This window comes from Bolinopsis microptera, chromosome 9 (genome assembly GCF_026151205.1).
Source record: "Bolinopsis microptera isolate Bmic1 chromosome 9, MBARI_Bmic_1.0, whole genome shotgun sequence".
NCBI classification, from domain to species: Eukaryota; Metazoa; Ctenophora; class Tentaculata; order Lobata; family Bolinopsidae; genus Bolinopsis; species Bolinopsis microptera.
Window position 1 is genome coordinate 15,248,874 of NC_087080.1, and position 15,463 is coordinate 15,264,336.

Genomic DNA, 15,463 nt, shown 5'->3' on the forward strand with positions numbered 1-15,463 from the left:
ATTTAACCTTTCAACGGCTGATCTTGTGGTTTTCATCACATTTTAATTTTACTACTTTAGGAGTTGAGCACTTTCTATGATGTTCGTGTGTCAAGAGTTGAATGTCTCTTTAAAACATTTCTTTTTACCTTTTAACCACACTTCTTATAACCACACACGATTTGTATATTATTTTTCAATTGTTACTTGTACTACTAATAACTACCACTTTACATAATTTCGTCTACTATTCTGCTGCTTGCCTTCTAGGAGATAATTACATCTCCTCGACCTCTCTAGAGTCAAGAGTACCTCCATTCACATTACTCACCACAATAATCTGCAGATTGTATTTTCTAGCACAGTTGCTGTAGTGTTGCAGTGTTGTATTGGGTTTGCCTTGTGTAAATAGCGGCCCACTGCCTCCCACATGGTGGTGTTCTTTTAACTTCCAGTGGTACTTCCAATGTTGCACCACCAGCTTTTTTTTACGTGACCGAATTAGTGTTATTTATTCCGATAATATTCAAATATTTCGTCAGTATAATAAACGATAAAAGATTTAATTATTTGAAGCCGTTCTGCTTCTAAATTCATCCTATGTCCTCGAGATGAAACATCCCTATAATCTGTATGTTGAATAATACATGTAACCCGCTCTATCTAATCTTGTATCCCAGCTGGCAATGCTCAACCCCTGTCAATCTAGACAGCCCTCCTCCATCCTCCTCGTCCTCGTCCTCCTTCTAGACATCAGTATCTCACTCCCTGTCTCCTCCTGCCCGGTCTCCTGTATATGTTTCAACACCTCTGTGAACTGTACCTCACTGGAACTCTCTGATGTGCCTAGCGGAGTGTCCCTTAACACAACCATACTGTAAGATAAAACTGTTATCAAATTGCGAAATTCTCGTAGAATATAAATTATGTAGTATGATATTTTACCATATTATAAAATATTTACAAAGATGACTTACACTTATAATATGACTATACATTTATAATGGGCTTAGGTTAGAGCTAATGAGGTTTTTAGATCTTTACTAAGTGCCTTTGCTTTTTAGTTTTTATCTATCCTTTGTGAATTGCAGCTATTTTTTGCTCTACTGTTTTACGTCAATACGAGCATAATATCATGATCAAGACCTTAAGCACTTATATATAATATTATATATTATATTATATATAATATTGCTCAATAGTCATTGTTTAATACGAGTATTATAAAGTTATAAAGTTAAATACAAGTATTATAACTTCCTGACCCATTAAAATCTTGCAGGGACCTCTCTCATAACAGATTAAGAGACCAAAGTTGGAGCAAGCTGATTGCGCTAGCCTCTGATTTAAACAACTTAAAACAGCTGTAAGTTTTTTATTTTATTTTTAAAAAATTTTTATTTTTAAAGCTGTAAGTCACATTAATAACAATGTTTCTTCAAATTACGAGTAATTAATGGTGAAGTTACACTTAGTTTTCTGGTTTTTAAGTCGGAACTAGACTGCGATGTATATCAAATTATTGTAGCTCAGTAGAATTGGGGACTATCATATTATTGCTGTTAAATCGTTATATAATCGAACTGATGTCAGATTGTTGAATATATTTGGTTACCGTTATACTTCAAAATTGAATGAAGACCATAAATGGATAAATCATTCCCGCTATTCAACTAGTGACAAATTGTCTTTCAGAATTTTGACAGATAACATTTTAACTACTATACCAGACAAGGGAATTACCAACGTCAAGCTGTAAGTACCGCTAAATACTCAATATACGGGATTCTAGAATATATATTTAATAAAATACGAAGTTAGAGTAAAATAAGTTAAATGTAATAACATCAAAGATACCAATGAAACTGATCTTTCCGTTAAAATGTCCCTGATTTAAATTCAAAGTTCAAAATTACTCACTAAGTCACTATACTAAATAAGCTGACTTATAGATATAGATATCGTTAACGAATCCTCAATCGTTCAGAGATCTATTGGATAACCCAATCCACTGCGACTGTAAGCTACTGGAGCTGCCTCCCTCCCAATTCCTGAACTACGCCAGCACCAGCATCACATGCTCCTCCACCTCCAACCCTGACCTTCACAATGTCAGATTAGATGAGCTTACTCCTCAGCAGTTAGGATGTGGTCAGTGAACATCATAATTAAAAACTTTCCTTCCTTTCCAGAACCTTCCAGACGTTTTAAGATCACGCAAACTTCATGCTTAGTTCTTACTACTCAGTACTCATTAACCTCTTTACGTTCCTCTTTATTACCAAGACAACTTAACATCTAACATTCCAACAGATGAGATGAAGCTGTCAGTCCCAGCAGAGATAACACTCTACAAGATAGGATACGAGCAGGTTATACCCTGTCACAAGTCCAAACCAGGCACTGTATCCTGGTATCGAAGAGGGGTTCTCAGGTACCAGACTGGAGAGGAGGACTGCTCTCTTGTGCTCAGACACATGACCTCCAGAGACGAGGGCTTGTATAGGGTCATCTACCAAGCTCCATTACAGAACAGAACAGTCTACATCAATGTTTTGTTGAAAAAAGGTGAGTTCACCGAGCTGTTAGCTAAATTGTATGAACATTAAGTACAAATTAATATCAGTGTTTGCATTTTCTTCTACTTCGCTATCTTGATTAATTACTCTTTCACCTTAAATTTCACTATCAGAAAGTAGTGGACCGAACATAGATGACAGCAACTCGCTGGTGGAGGTACAAAGAAAAGGAACAGCTAAATTGACCTGCAAGTCATTTGGAGCTCCACCACCAACTGTCGAGTGGTTCTATCGTAACAACAGCGTCAAAAACACCGAACGTAAGACATTTCATATTGATTTCACTTTAATTTTACGAAAAGTGGAACTTGATAGTTTTAATTACCGGTTATGATAGTTAACTTTGAAATTTTGTCTGAATGCGTAGCGATTTCTAAAAGCTGACAACTTGTTCATAATGGCTCAATTGAAACAACCAACAAAGTCCGTAAACTACATTTCTCACCTCCAACTTATATTAACAGTTAACCAGCACGTGTTTAAAACACGTAAAACTAAAACACTGTTTCACAAGTCTCCAACTTCAGACAGCAACATTGTGATAGTAGACGCAGCGACACTAATAGTAACTGATGTCACGAGTGAGGAAGTGTTTACGTGTCGGGCTACGAACGTGCTGGGGACGACAGAAGCAAAGTTTGTTGTTAAAACCATTGACAGGTACAACTACAAGCCCTTATAGTTGGTGATTTTACAGTAGCCTTCATCTACTTCATCTACTTCATCTACTTTATCTACTTCATCTACTCTAGATCTCTTTAGTTTTCAGACATATTTTTTGAAACAATTTGCAAGTAATATTAGGTACTCTCTTAATTCATGAAGTATGTTGCAATTTCCCGAGCTTTGTCTCCGACAATTTTCTGTTAAATTCGCCAAAACTCTGCCGACAAGATTTAAGGTATTTAAAAAAGCTAAACTGTTGTCTCCTAGGATACGGGGTGCAGTGTTTGAGTGGTTGGCTCCTCTCTCAGTCGCCTTGCTCATAATAACGGGTGCTGGCAGTGTCGGCTACATATTCTACAGCAAGCAGAAGTTAGCCAGACTCAAACAGCGCTGTTCCAGTCCAGGTGTCAGTGACACTGGTGGTACTATATTCGGTGAGTAAATTTAACACCCGCGATCATTAAAACAGAGAGAACGAAGTTGTCCGTCACAGCTGATCCCACGAGTTCTCCCCAAAATTATAACTACAGACACCCAAACTTAACATATGATATACTCCTGGTACAATTATCTTCATCACAGTATCTCCTTACACGCTAATTTCCCCAGAGAACTGTGACGCCCTACCCTCTACTATTACACATGGTGAAGGCTACAAGATGCTCGCTATCTCCACCTCTTCGCCCCCAAACCAACTCATCTGCCCCATTACCAGGGAATGCATGGTAAGTTAAATAGTTTAATAAATAGTCTGAATATTTGAAATATAGATCCACGTTTCGGCGGTTATGTGTCCTCCGTCCGTGTCCTGGAAAAGACTTTGCACATGCGTGTGCACAACAACTTACAACATACGTGGGCACAACAACATGCGTGTGAGTCTTGACCATACCCTACGTTGGGACAACTTCGTGGGTCTTCACTTGACCATACCTTCGTGGGTCTTGCTAAACTATATTGTCAAGTTTATGATATAACCATTTTGCTACAAGTTGATAACCCGTTACCCGACCTTCATTACGGTGAGAGCATTAAAGTTAAACTGAGGGTTAATATAACTTGTCATTACCGCCTCGTGACTAATAGTCTGTATATCAGAGTGACCCACTTATGTTCAAATTACTAGTCCTACTTTCTAATATTTAACCTTAATTATGTGTTCCACAATCCACATTTGTTTTGACACGTGAAATTGTTCGTCGCTGCTTGAAACTGGTTAGCCAATTACTGTCGCGTGTCAGGCCCATTAAAATTATAATATTTGCTGTATGAATCTTGATGCCCTCTCAAGTCTCAAGATTCGACGGCTTTGATCATTCGATTTTAAAGGGTATAGTTTGACTTTAAATAAACTCCATCATGCCCGGCATGCTCCTACTACTGCAGGGATATGATTAAAAGCTCACCAACATAGTCAAATTTACGGATCGTTAAGTTGGAAAAGCTTTCACAGACTAATAAAACCAACTCTCCGTAGAAAAACCCAGTGGTGGCGAGTGATGGGTTCTCATACGAGGAGAAAGCAATTCTGGCCTGGTTTAAGAGAAACGGAACAAGCCCCATGACAAACGGGGAGATCAGTAAACGCCTCATACAGGTAAAATATCTGATAAGCTAATTTATTTATCTATACGTTTTATCTTAAAAGTTCAACTTGAACTATATTATGTATGTTTTTGAAACCTAAAAAGGGGTTACAAATTCGGCAAACTCCACAGTGCATTTCCTCATGTGCAGTTTTAAAATCACGTTTCATTATCGTCTGAAATAAAGAAGAATAAACCAAATCCTTCAGAATCACAACCTACGGACCCTGATACGAGACATTATGGACAAAAAATCCATGTCAGATAGTTTCCTGAACCTAGATCACCTTTCCCCGCCCTCCAGCGCCAGAGGGAACACAGCAAACCACCACTTTAGAAGCAATGTGGTGACCAGTCCTTCCCTCTCACGATTATCTAGGGTGGCTCCAGAAGAAACCATCATTGAGACTAACAATATCCAGCCTTCTCGGTCTTCAGACCAACAAAACAGAGTACAGGCTTCACCGCCAACTGATAACAATATTGAGACCGCTTCAAGATCTTCTGCTATCAGCAATTCAGGACTATCTGTTTCTGGTGAGTCAGTGCCAAGTGGCAGTAGAACAGAGCAAACAGGAAGCGAGGGCCGCAGTGGTGGCGGGATTAACCCGGCAGCTGAGCTGTCTAACGTTTCAACCAGGGAACACAGATTCAGATCTAACAGTTCCATCAACTCTCGAAACAGTATCTCTACTGATCAGGGTATTGGGGTTTCAGTTACAGAGTCTCTTGGCGAACCGTTGAGGGAATCAAGTGGTAGCTCCGCTTTTGACATCGAAATCTCGGAGGATACCGGAGTAATTTCAAGCGCCTCCAATGAATACGACACGGTCGTGAGTATAGAAACTAATGGTCAAATTCAGACCGAAATCTTATCTGCAGACGACATCTTATCTGCGGATGACATCTAACCTTGGGTGTTCAGGGCTAGGTTTGCTGACCAACTTGTCGTCATAGTTTGTAATTTCAGTGACGTAAACCAAGACTGTTCGTAGTTATAATAGTTACTTTGTGTTATCAGTAATAATAATAATGCAACGAATTTTTCTAACTTATCAGTAGCAGCGAAACACTTCATTTTCTTTTATTCTATTTATACAGAACGGTACAGACATTCAAACCGGCTTATCGTTCTATTTATACTCTTTTTATGATTGTTTGTAAGTTAATTTTTAAGCAGGAATGCATATTTAATATTTGATTTTTGTTCTTCATTGATGATAAGTATAATAAATGGTTTATTGTTAGGGAAAGCTGATCAAAGTTTATTTAGCATGAAATCAAAGATATGATTTTGTATCAAGCTTGTTTACTGTTGATTTTGAGTGTTTATGTGACCAATAAACATATGGTCAGTTTTCATTTGATTAAACTAAATAGTTTAATTACACATTGGGGCATTTGATTTCTAAAGCCACATATAAAATGTAGTTTTCTTTCTCATTCCCTGTCCGACCCTCGTCAGCACCTAACTTAACCAGAGCTATCAAATATCAAATCATAAATATTGACGAGCTCATATTATTGACGTATCATTCCTAATATAATTAAGAGAAGGTCCGACTTTTAATTCACTAATTGCACTTGATAATTTACCACCAGCCGTCTCAGTATCTGAAGGATCCAGAAAATTCAACGTGGGCAGGACTAGCCGTGTTACTTCCAGACTGGCGCTGACGAAGTAAACTCAACAGTAACTCACCATCTGTCGGCCATGATTTTGATATAAGTGCCGCTCCCGGCGCGAGCATAGCCTGTCAGTTATAAAACTGATAATTATATTTATATAAAACTTATTATTAATCTAATTGATCCACCATCTGAATATTACTCGGACCACAGACCTAGCAAAGTCAAATCTTGGCGAGAAAGTGAGTGAATAAATGTCCTGTGAGAATTTAGTTGCATTCAAATGAATCATTAAGCGTGATAATCTTCGATCTTTCTGCCAGTGCCGCACAAAATAAGTAAATTGGTAGGTAAATAGAAGGGAGTATGCTGAAAAATGGAAATTAGCGATGTCACATGGCTACATCAACTATCAAGCTATCAGGGCATGGTTTAAAAAGGGATTACAGGGATTTAAACAAGTCTCAGCCATTGGCTTCTTGAGCACTGACTCCGATAATTAGATACAGACCATAATTACGTAATTATTATCACAATTACCATAATTATCTGCGTCTAATGAAAATCAGCCGCACTCACCGAGTAAAGTTTCGACCAATTTACAGACGATTTTTGCGTAAATTGGACGTAAATCTTGGCACACATGGACTAAATACGAAATGGAGATATCTGCCTGGCTCTACCGAGCATGGTAAACTTGGAGCAGCAGGTCATCTCCACCTACTGTAACCGAATTCTACCGTCATGGCTGCTTGAGCCATGCCCAGTCAGTGATTTTCATGGTTAATTGATAGGGTCAAGCCTGGGCGGGACTGTTTATTTTTTCTATATTAATTTACTCAGAGACAGTCTCTCGCAAGCACAAATTAATTTTATATTCGGGGGGTTTATGGGAGGATTTAGTTAGACACATTCTCAGTGCGTTTAACTTTTCCCTTGATTATATTTTGTTTGCCGTCCATATTTATTATAGTTCGTCCGGTCAGGTCATACTCCAAGACAGAATTACAGAAATAGATTTGTGAACGATTCATATAAAGTCCTTATTCCCTTTTCCTCCTGAAACACGTATAAGGTAGGTTGATTTTCCTATCCAATGGTGTGCTTTCCTTCATGTTACCAGTAAGTACCTTAATTAAAAATAGTTTATATTATTATTTATTGACCCTCGGTACTAAGTATGTGTAAATTTTTCGATTCTGAGATTCCGGAAAATCCTACCTATGTAAACCATACCATACCTACCTACCTATTTATCATTACGCATTATTTATTATAACTTAATTATCTAGTTTAGAGTCAAGGTAAAACAGCGCTTTATTCTCAATCGCTTAGTTATAGTATCATAGCTAACGTTTCTTTCTTTACTGGGGCGCTTGTGTAAATTTGCTTTTACAAAATACCTGAATATTCAAAATAATAAAATTACATCTGTATCACTGTTCTCAAGGCTATCGTATGATAGTAATAGAGTTAAGGAGATTGGAGGGCAAGCTTTTAATTTATGATATCATAGTTTGAGCTTTTTCTTGTAAAATGTAATTGTAAGCGTGTTGTTTATTTGTGAATTGTATTTGTATCCGATAAAATCTGCTAAAACTACCAAAAACTAAGGTGCGTTTCAAGTTTAAATTTGCGTTTATTCAATTTAATTAATGTCCACTAAATAACTATAAGTACAACATTGATTACAATTACATTAAGCGCAAAATGATAAGTTGTCACCCGGAATCCTAATCGACCGGTCAATGCTTTCCAAAATATATATTTTTGGAATCTTGCCGGGATTTTAACATTCGCCTTGAACGACCCTCGTCTGAACAGGAACTGCATCACGATATATTACACCTCGACATTACATTATAATCCTGATCTCCAAAAGACATTGCATTTGTTAATCTCTTCCTTTTCGTCCCTTTGTTCTAACAGGGGTAGCAACCTTTGGGCCAGGGATGGCTACCGGATGTTACAGCAAACGAGGTTCTTTTCATGAGAACTGAGATGGTATGATAATGATATAATCGTATATTCAAGTCTTCACAATCGAGGTGGATCACTCTCTATAGACTATACTGTTACCCTCCATTCGGTTATGGTGCTGCAACCATGCCATGGCTGTTAGCGCTATTGACACCACTCTACTAATAAACTATGGCGTTTGGCTGACTCATGATCGATAGACGAGCTGATTGCCATTGAATTATTGGTGATTTGATGATTCCATTGCGGCACCAATGGCGATTTAAAGTTAAAATCTCATGTCATTAAATCGTATCATTGACTCAGACTAGGTATAACTGACTTAGCAGTATCGTTGTGACATATCTCGTGTTTACAGATAGTGACTGCTGCTGTTATTAACCGATATAGATAGGTCTATTTTAGATTGATATAGATAGGTCTATTTTAGGTTTTAGCGGCGGTGGAGAGCCAGAATTAATATCATTATCAAAGAAATAAGATCATTCTTGGACTGATGATTATTTGGCACCGATGACTGGTATTGTTATATCATTATCGTGAAACAATTGTTCTCCACTAATTTCGGTTGCTTCCGTTGTTTGTAACTGTAATTAAATTCTAACCACAAAAGCTAGGGCAAAAATCTATGCCCCAATTGACAAAGTGACAAGATCTCTTTCGTTCAAATTTCACTTTTCTGCCTAGAATCTTTCACTTACACTTATAAGCTTCGAATAAAGTGAGTACTTGCATTAGCGCTAATGTTAATTCAAATTGCATTTTGCATCGCTTTCGCGAAGTACAGCTAGTTTGTGATGATACGGCATGACGACAAGAACGGTATACTCTGTTACTAAAATTCCCGAAATGCACGTCAAGTACTGTATTTTCACCCAATCCAACAGGGCTTTTGTTTCAAAATTGCATGCCAAATTTTATTGCCTGGACTCATTTATAAAATTATTTTTTTGGTAACAAGCGTGGAAATTTGCACTTTATTTGAACTAATTACAACATCAGGAAAATACCTAATAGTAAAACTTTTACTATTAGGTATTTTCCTGATGTTGTAATTAGTTCAAATGCTAAAAGCAATATTATTATTATTGTGAATATGAATCAGAGACATTAGGATTGTCCTTCTTAGTACGTGCTATAAGTATAAATATAAATGTTATTCGGTTCTTTTGCGATAGTGTAAACGCGATATCTAGCACCATCCAGCGACAACTAGCGCTGGATAGCGCTAGTTGTCGCCATTCAGCGTTATAGTTGTCGCTGAATGGCGCTAACTATCGCGTTTACACTATCGCAGAAGAACCTGTTATTCTAACTCCCAAAATTGGGTCGTGGGATGGTATTTTTGAAGTTGTCTTGCAACTCCAAACCGTGCGACTCCGAACCGTACTAACGACCCTTTACAATAATGTTCATTCTCTAGTGAGAGGTTGTACATGAAGCAATAACTCATAGCAACCCTTGATTACATGTTTTTTGTTTGCTGAAAGATAAGCTGCGTTGATGATATTTTCGAATACATACAAGATTCGAAATATTTTATCGTTTACAGTCAATAATAACTCGTGGTAACCATTATTGTTATTTAGGTCCACTCAATTCGCTAATTTAATAATCGTATCGTGACCTCTAGTCTTCAGTAGATTTTTAGCAAGATATCGTACGTTCATGGCGTTTTCCGGATATTTTGTCTCGATGGTTGGCAAGGAAAAACCTCTCAGCGAGCCTACAAAGCCTAAGAATGGAGGTGAGTAAATTAAAATCGTAATGGTCATACAAAATAGAGGTAAGTGATTCGTGAAATTGTGGTGTACAACATTGTGTATAAGCTGCGATCTTACGGGTGACTTCCGCCACGGTGAATTAAGGAAAGTAAGTAACGAACAGCTTCTCGTACAATACAAATTATTTTTATCCCGCTCTAACATTGAACTTTAGTAGCCCAATGTACAATTATTACCCCCTAACTAGACGAGCTATGAAGGAATACAAGTTCGACATCCTAGTATGTGCCGACCGGCGACCTGAATTTTGACCTCTGAATACCATTACATCAGAGTTCATTCTTCCAATTAAGACTGACCAATCTTTTATTTTAATCATGCCATTAAAACTTCAGCGTCGTAGTTACTTAGGCCTATTTTCACTTAACTATAAACTATTTATGACGTACATTTCGTGTATTGCATTAATCTTGATGTTGAATTGGATGGTTTTTATGACGTTTGGTTGTTTAATTTAATGTTCCTTGAACATTCGGGAATGGCTTGTACTCAAACAGTATCAGGAAAACTGACGTGTGGGATTTGACCAGCTCTGGAAAACGTAAGTAACCGTAAGTAATCGTAAGTAACCGTAAGTAATCGTAAGTAACCGTAAGTAATCGTAAGTAACCGTAAGTAATCGTAAGTAACCGTAAGTAATCGTATGTAACCGTAGAAGTTCAAGTAACCGTAGAAGTTCAAGTACCTTAGTCTCCATTAATTATTGAAACTCTGAGTATACACTATGATGTATATCTGAATTCTGAGCCATGTTATCGAAGGATCCATTTTAGAAAATTCATTGAGGCCAACCTGTAAAACATGCAAACATCATTAGTTCCATCATCGTTGAAATCGATGGTATTTATAGTAATCTAAGCAGTGTTAGTGTTAATATAATGGTTCGCCGAAATGGTACCCTCGGTTCTTGACGAATATAACGATGACATGACATGACATGACATGACATGACATGACATGACATGACATGACATGACATGACATGACATGACATGACATGACATGACATGATTATTCGGAATATCATGCTTACCTACTGTTATCTATCATAACTCAATTAGGGATTAAGACAGCTGAAGTTAATGCTAGAAAATGTATCTTGATTCTAGAACTCCATCCTCTAATGCAGATAGAGGTGAAGATTAGTAAAAACGATGACTCTAATAAGCTGTCCATACCAGAAAGCTTCAGAACATTCAAATCTCAAATTTAAAGCCAAGGAAATAATGAAAAAACACATACACCAGCCAACTTTACATGTAAAGGAAGTCTTTATACTTACCCTGGTGTATTGTATGTACTATTTAATTGATTACATCAAGTAAAACGGGAAATGATATAGTTTATCACTATTACCTATAATTATCTAATTATCAACTTGAACTCTGTGGAGGGCCACTCTGCGGAGGGCCACATGCCTAATTAAATACACGTGGCCGGGCTGGGCCCGAGAAAGCCAAGCCTTACTCTAGATCGATATCTGACCGTTTACATTGCACCATTTTACAGTTCAAAAGGACGTTTTTGGTGAAAAGTATAAACTAAATGACTTTTCAGATTTAAGTTTAGTATGGCGGGTGATTTGCAAACATCACCCTTTTTTGGAAATAGCTTTGTAAGTTTTTGAGGACAGCTCTACCGTGGGACCTTAGCTCCAGAGCCTAAAACAGCTGATTTATGTGGGGGATGGTCTCAAATTCCGACCAACACGATAGTAAGTAGTTCACCGATTATAAGTATCTATTAACTGATACATCGTACCTTACCTGACATATTTATACTCGACGAAATTCCGGTAACCTGAATGATTTGGGAACGAAAATATGGGATTTTTCGCCGAAAACCAACTCATTTCGTACCCCAAATTAAATCATGGTATTTGGGGATTTTTTCATTCACAAAAATAAGACCCACTATTTGAGAAAATCAATAAAATAAAATATGAAAAATTACAAGCCAATTTCTTCTTGATCTTCTTGATTTTCTGGTCCAGGGACGTTTCTCTCTCCAGTGTAGTCCCAGGCGCAATACTAGTGTTCATTTGTTAGATGAATCATATCATATTGATAACTTAATATATTGATAGTAAATCGACAAAGTCGTAATTAAAGAAAATACGTGAAAAATAATTTGGGGGAAAAATGATGGTGGCCTAAATTCGGGTAGTCCGAAAATATGGTGTTTTCTTCGAAAAAAACCACCGACTCTCGTACCTTTTGTCTCGTAAGGTAATTAAACTTTTATGCCAATCGTTTTCTTTTTTGAGCTGAAGAAGTGGATATGGGTTTTGGCAGCTGCACCGAAAAAAAACTGAAAATACAGCGTAATTGATTTTTGAACACACGGTAAACACGGTAAACCCTTTTTTTACAAAGAGAGATGCATAAATATTGGAATAATCGATTAATTCCTGGACGGCCAGAGTCAAACAGTCCTAGTGGCGTCTTTTTTTGCAATTGCTTTTCAGATTACAGCAAATCGAACTTCGCTTGCTTTTCTCTTTTCCAGTTTTCAGGCCGGCTGCTAATTGTTCTCGAACAGACTTCATTTTATCGCTCATCACTTTGGTTCCAGTTAGTATTGGCCAATTTGGAGGCTCATGATAGGTTTAATTAAATGCTTCTTTGATAAAGCGATTCGTGTTTCACAGGCGAGAGATTTCTCCCACGGCAGAGATTCACACTGAAATCGCTCTCACCCATGTATGAAAAGATTTGAAGCATACAATGATGCACTTAGAAGGCTTTTCAAAAATGTTTACTATTTGCGCTAACATCAAAATCCCAAATACCATGTTTAACTTTGAAAGCTTAAATTGCCAGAAATCCAGAAAATTGCAGCCCAACGGAAATCAGCAATCATTTACTGGAAGTCGAAGTATCGATGTATCGTTTCCGTTTAGTGCGACCGCTTCTCCCTGTTTAAATTAACTGCTTAACGATGGATGCTCACTGCTCAACCTGCAAAAATCGGATATTTCGTTGCAAAATCCATGGAATCCTTTTAAAAAGAAGCTTTAAAAGAGCTTTTTTATTTTAACTTATTTTGGTTCGATCAAAAGGACAATTTCTTTTGATACTGGAGGAGGACAGAGAAAGATATAAAAAAGAATCTCCAGCTTTAAGGAATCTTTTAGAATTTCTCTTAAACCCTGACTGGCAAGGATTCTAATTCCACAAAATGTGATACTCACAATGGAATTTAAGATCCTCAGAAGATCACGTTCAGATGTTACGTAAGCGAGCTTAGGGAAAGGGGTTTGAAAAAGCATAAGCTATCGTAATTTCTACACAAGAGCTGTGTATGGCTTACAGAAATGAGAAAGGGGAGGAGGGTCTAAAATAAATAAAACCTAGCTAACCTAATAGTAATATGTGAACGACCCCTTACTAATGCAGGCGTAAGGCATGCATAACCAGTGAAGGATAGTTATATATGTACCAGTACATGTATTACGTAATCAGCTGAGGGGGGCTGGGGGGTTTCCAAATGCTTACGGTTGATTACGGGGGGGGGGGGGGGGGGGGGGGGTTTGGTCGTTGATTACGTAATAAAAATTTACTTTTTTACTTTTTTACCCTCTAGAATAATAACAATTTGACAATATTTTAATTCAAGGCCATAATTAGGTAATATTGCTGTTAGGAGGGGAGGGGGGGGGGGGTTGGGTCTGGATTACGGTCGATTACGGAGGGGTAAAAATTGCTAAAATATTGATTACGTAATATGTGAACGACCCCTAATATTACGTACGTATTCACGATTATGCAGAAACATTTGGATGAGGCGGAGTGAGACTATTATCTTGAGCGAAAACAGGGATTAGCCCATAAAAACTACATAAACGACATAAGTACCGCAGTTAATCTTGAGTAAGCTGTCATGCATGTCAACAGAACCATGTCAGATCGGACCACCTCACCAATGCTTATAAGACAAATGTTCGATTGTAATGACTAAAAGTTTTTGAAGACCAGCTCGTTAGCTGGACAGTATGTGACAGAATGAGTTATCTTATTTACCTAGTAAACAAAACGTGAGATGGCATTGACTGTTCAATTTGTCTACCTGATCTCCACGACCGAATCGTTCAATTCCGGAAAATATTTCACCAACAAAAATTCTTTGAGAAACCTTTGAGATGCCCTACGAGAATAATTCACGCCACTTGTATCACATTTAAAATCCATAAATCGAGTACATTGACCATGCCTCCACCGGCCCGGTTTAACAATAATTTGTCTACCGTTGTTTCCAAATAACAGTGAGATTGAAAATTTAAACAGACGTTCCAGACAGGCCTGGTATTTGGTGTCCGCCTCTTTAGACAGTATAAGAATGGGATCTACCGGTTTGCTTGCAAGTTCGGGTATCTCCTCTACTTACACAGCTAGAGAGCTGTTTCCTTGTTCATTTTTACCAGTCTCAGAGGTTTGTAAGAGTAGGATTGTCTCTTTCGTGTTGTTGGAGACATTGTGAGTTACAACCGGGGAATTTCATGGTTAGAACCACCTTTGTTCGGGTCATTATAAGAAACGTTATTGGACATGAGTGTTATAATTATTGCGAAATTAGGTAATAAGGTAATAGACATGCATCTGCCAATTGTAGGAGATTGTGAGAGATTGTGAGAGAGAGAGAGAGAGAGAGAGAGAGAGAAAAAGAGGGAGAGAGAGAGAGAGAGAGATAGATATATATATATATATATATTATATATATATATATATATATATTTCATGGCTGGACTTCTACACAATAAAATATATATATATATATATATATATATATATATATATATATATATAGAGAGAGAGAGAGAGAGAGAGAGAGAGAGAGAGAGAGAGAGAGAGAGGGAGAGAGAGAGAAAGTTAGGGAGATGGGAAAGTGCGATTTCGTGTTCAGTCCGTCGCTATATTTTGTCAGTAACACATATTAAACCGTGATCACGTTTTATTTTCTTCTCTTCGTTTAGCTGCTCTTTGTCAATCGCCATGTTGAGGATTATGCCCGTGCCCAGTTCGAAATCGAACAGCAATCAACGCAACATCAACAATTCAGGTGACTTTATGAAGTTGCATGTAGGGGAATTTTATGGCTTGTTTGGTAATTTATAAATATAATACTAGTCGACACTTTTAATTAATAAAAACAGGAGTGGGGACAAAGGATCAATTAATATAGGATTTTCCTGAAAGCTGGTGCTCAAGTCTAAACTCAATATGACACAGCGGTAATTGGATAATTACCATGGTAACAAGGT

The 15,463-nt window shown here is 37.5% G+C and overlaps 2 protein-coding genes across 5 annotated transcripts in view; both read left to right on the forward strand.

Moving 5' to 3' along the window:
- The first annotated feature begins 663 nt into the window (after nt 1–663).
- LOC134820377 (uncharacterized) lies at nt 664–6,233 on the forward strand. Its single transcript, XM_063830745.1, has 11 exons — nt 664–856; nt 1,262–1,345; nt 1,675–1,734; nt 1,967–2,130; nt 2,293–2,547; nt 2,672–2,818; nt 3,086–3,218; nt 3,492–3,658; nt 3,834–3,949; nt 4,702–4,821; nt 5,020–6,233. The coding sequence occupies exons 1-11, from the start codon at nt 666–668 to the stop codon at nt 5,719–5,721; spliced, it is 2,139 nt and encodes a 712-aa protein (XP_063686815.1). The 5' UTR covers nt 664–665; the 3' UTR covers nt 5,722–6,233.
- A 1,760-nt stretch (nt 6,234–7,993) lies between these two features.
- Nucleotides 7,994–15,463, forward strand: part of LOC134820683 (potassium voltage-gated channel subfamily A member 2-like) — a 48,278-nt gene continuing 40,808 nt past the window's right edge. The window contains exon 1 of one of the 4 annotated variants that reach the window (XM_063831204.1): nt 7,994–8,053. Coding sequence is in view for 3 of the 4 variants with exons in the window: in XM_063831199.1 (XP_063687269.1) it covers nt 10,088–10,166 (79 nt within the window). In the remaining variant the exon portion in view is untranslated. Of the gene's footprint in view, nt 8,054–10,060; nt 10,167–11,681; nt 11,918–15,463 lie in introns of those variants that run through there. The other 3 variants (XM_063831199.1, XM_063831198.1, XM_063831210.1) reach the window with 3 other exon arrangements.

What these genes read in the sequence shown, in the direction of transcription:
- LOC134820377 (XM_063830745.1), top strand. Translation starts at nt 666, where the DNA reads ATGCTCAACCCCTGTCAATCTAGACAGCCCTCCTCCATCCTCCTCGTC. An exon ending in CAATGTTTTGTTGAAAAAAG is followed by an intron (nt 2,548 to 2,671) that starts GTGAGTTCACCG and finishes TTTCACTATCAG; the next exon opens with AAAGTAGTGGACCGAACATA. An exon ending in CAGCGTCAAAAACACCGAAC is followed by an intron (nt 2,819 to 3,085) that starts GTAAGACATTTC and finishes CTCCAACTTCAG; the next exon opens with ACAGCAACATTGTGATAGTA.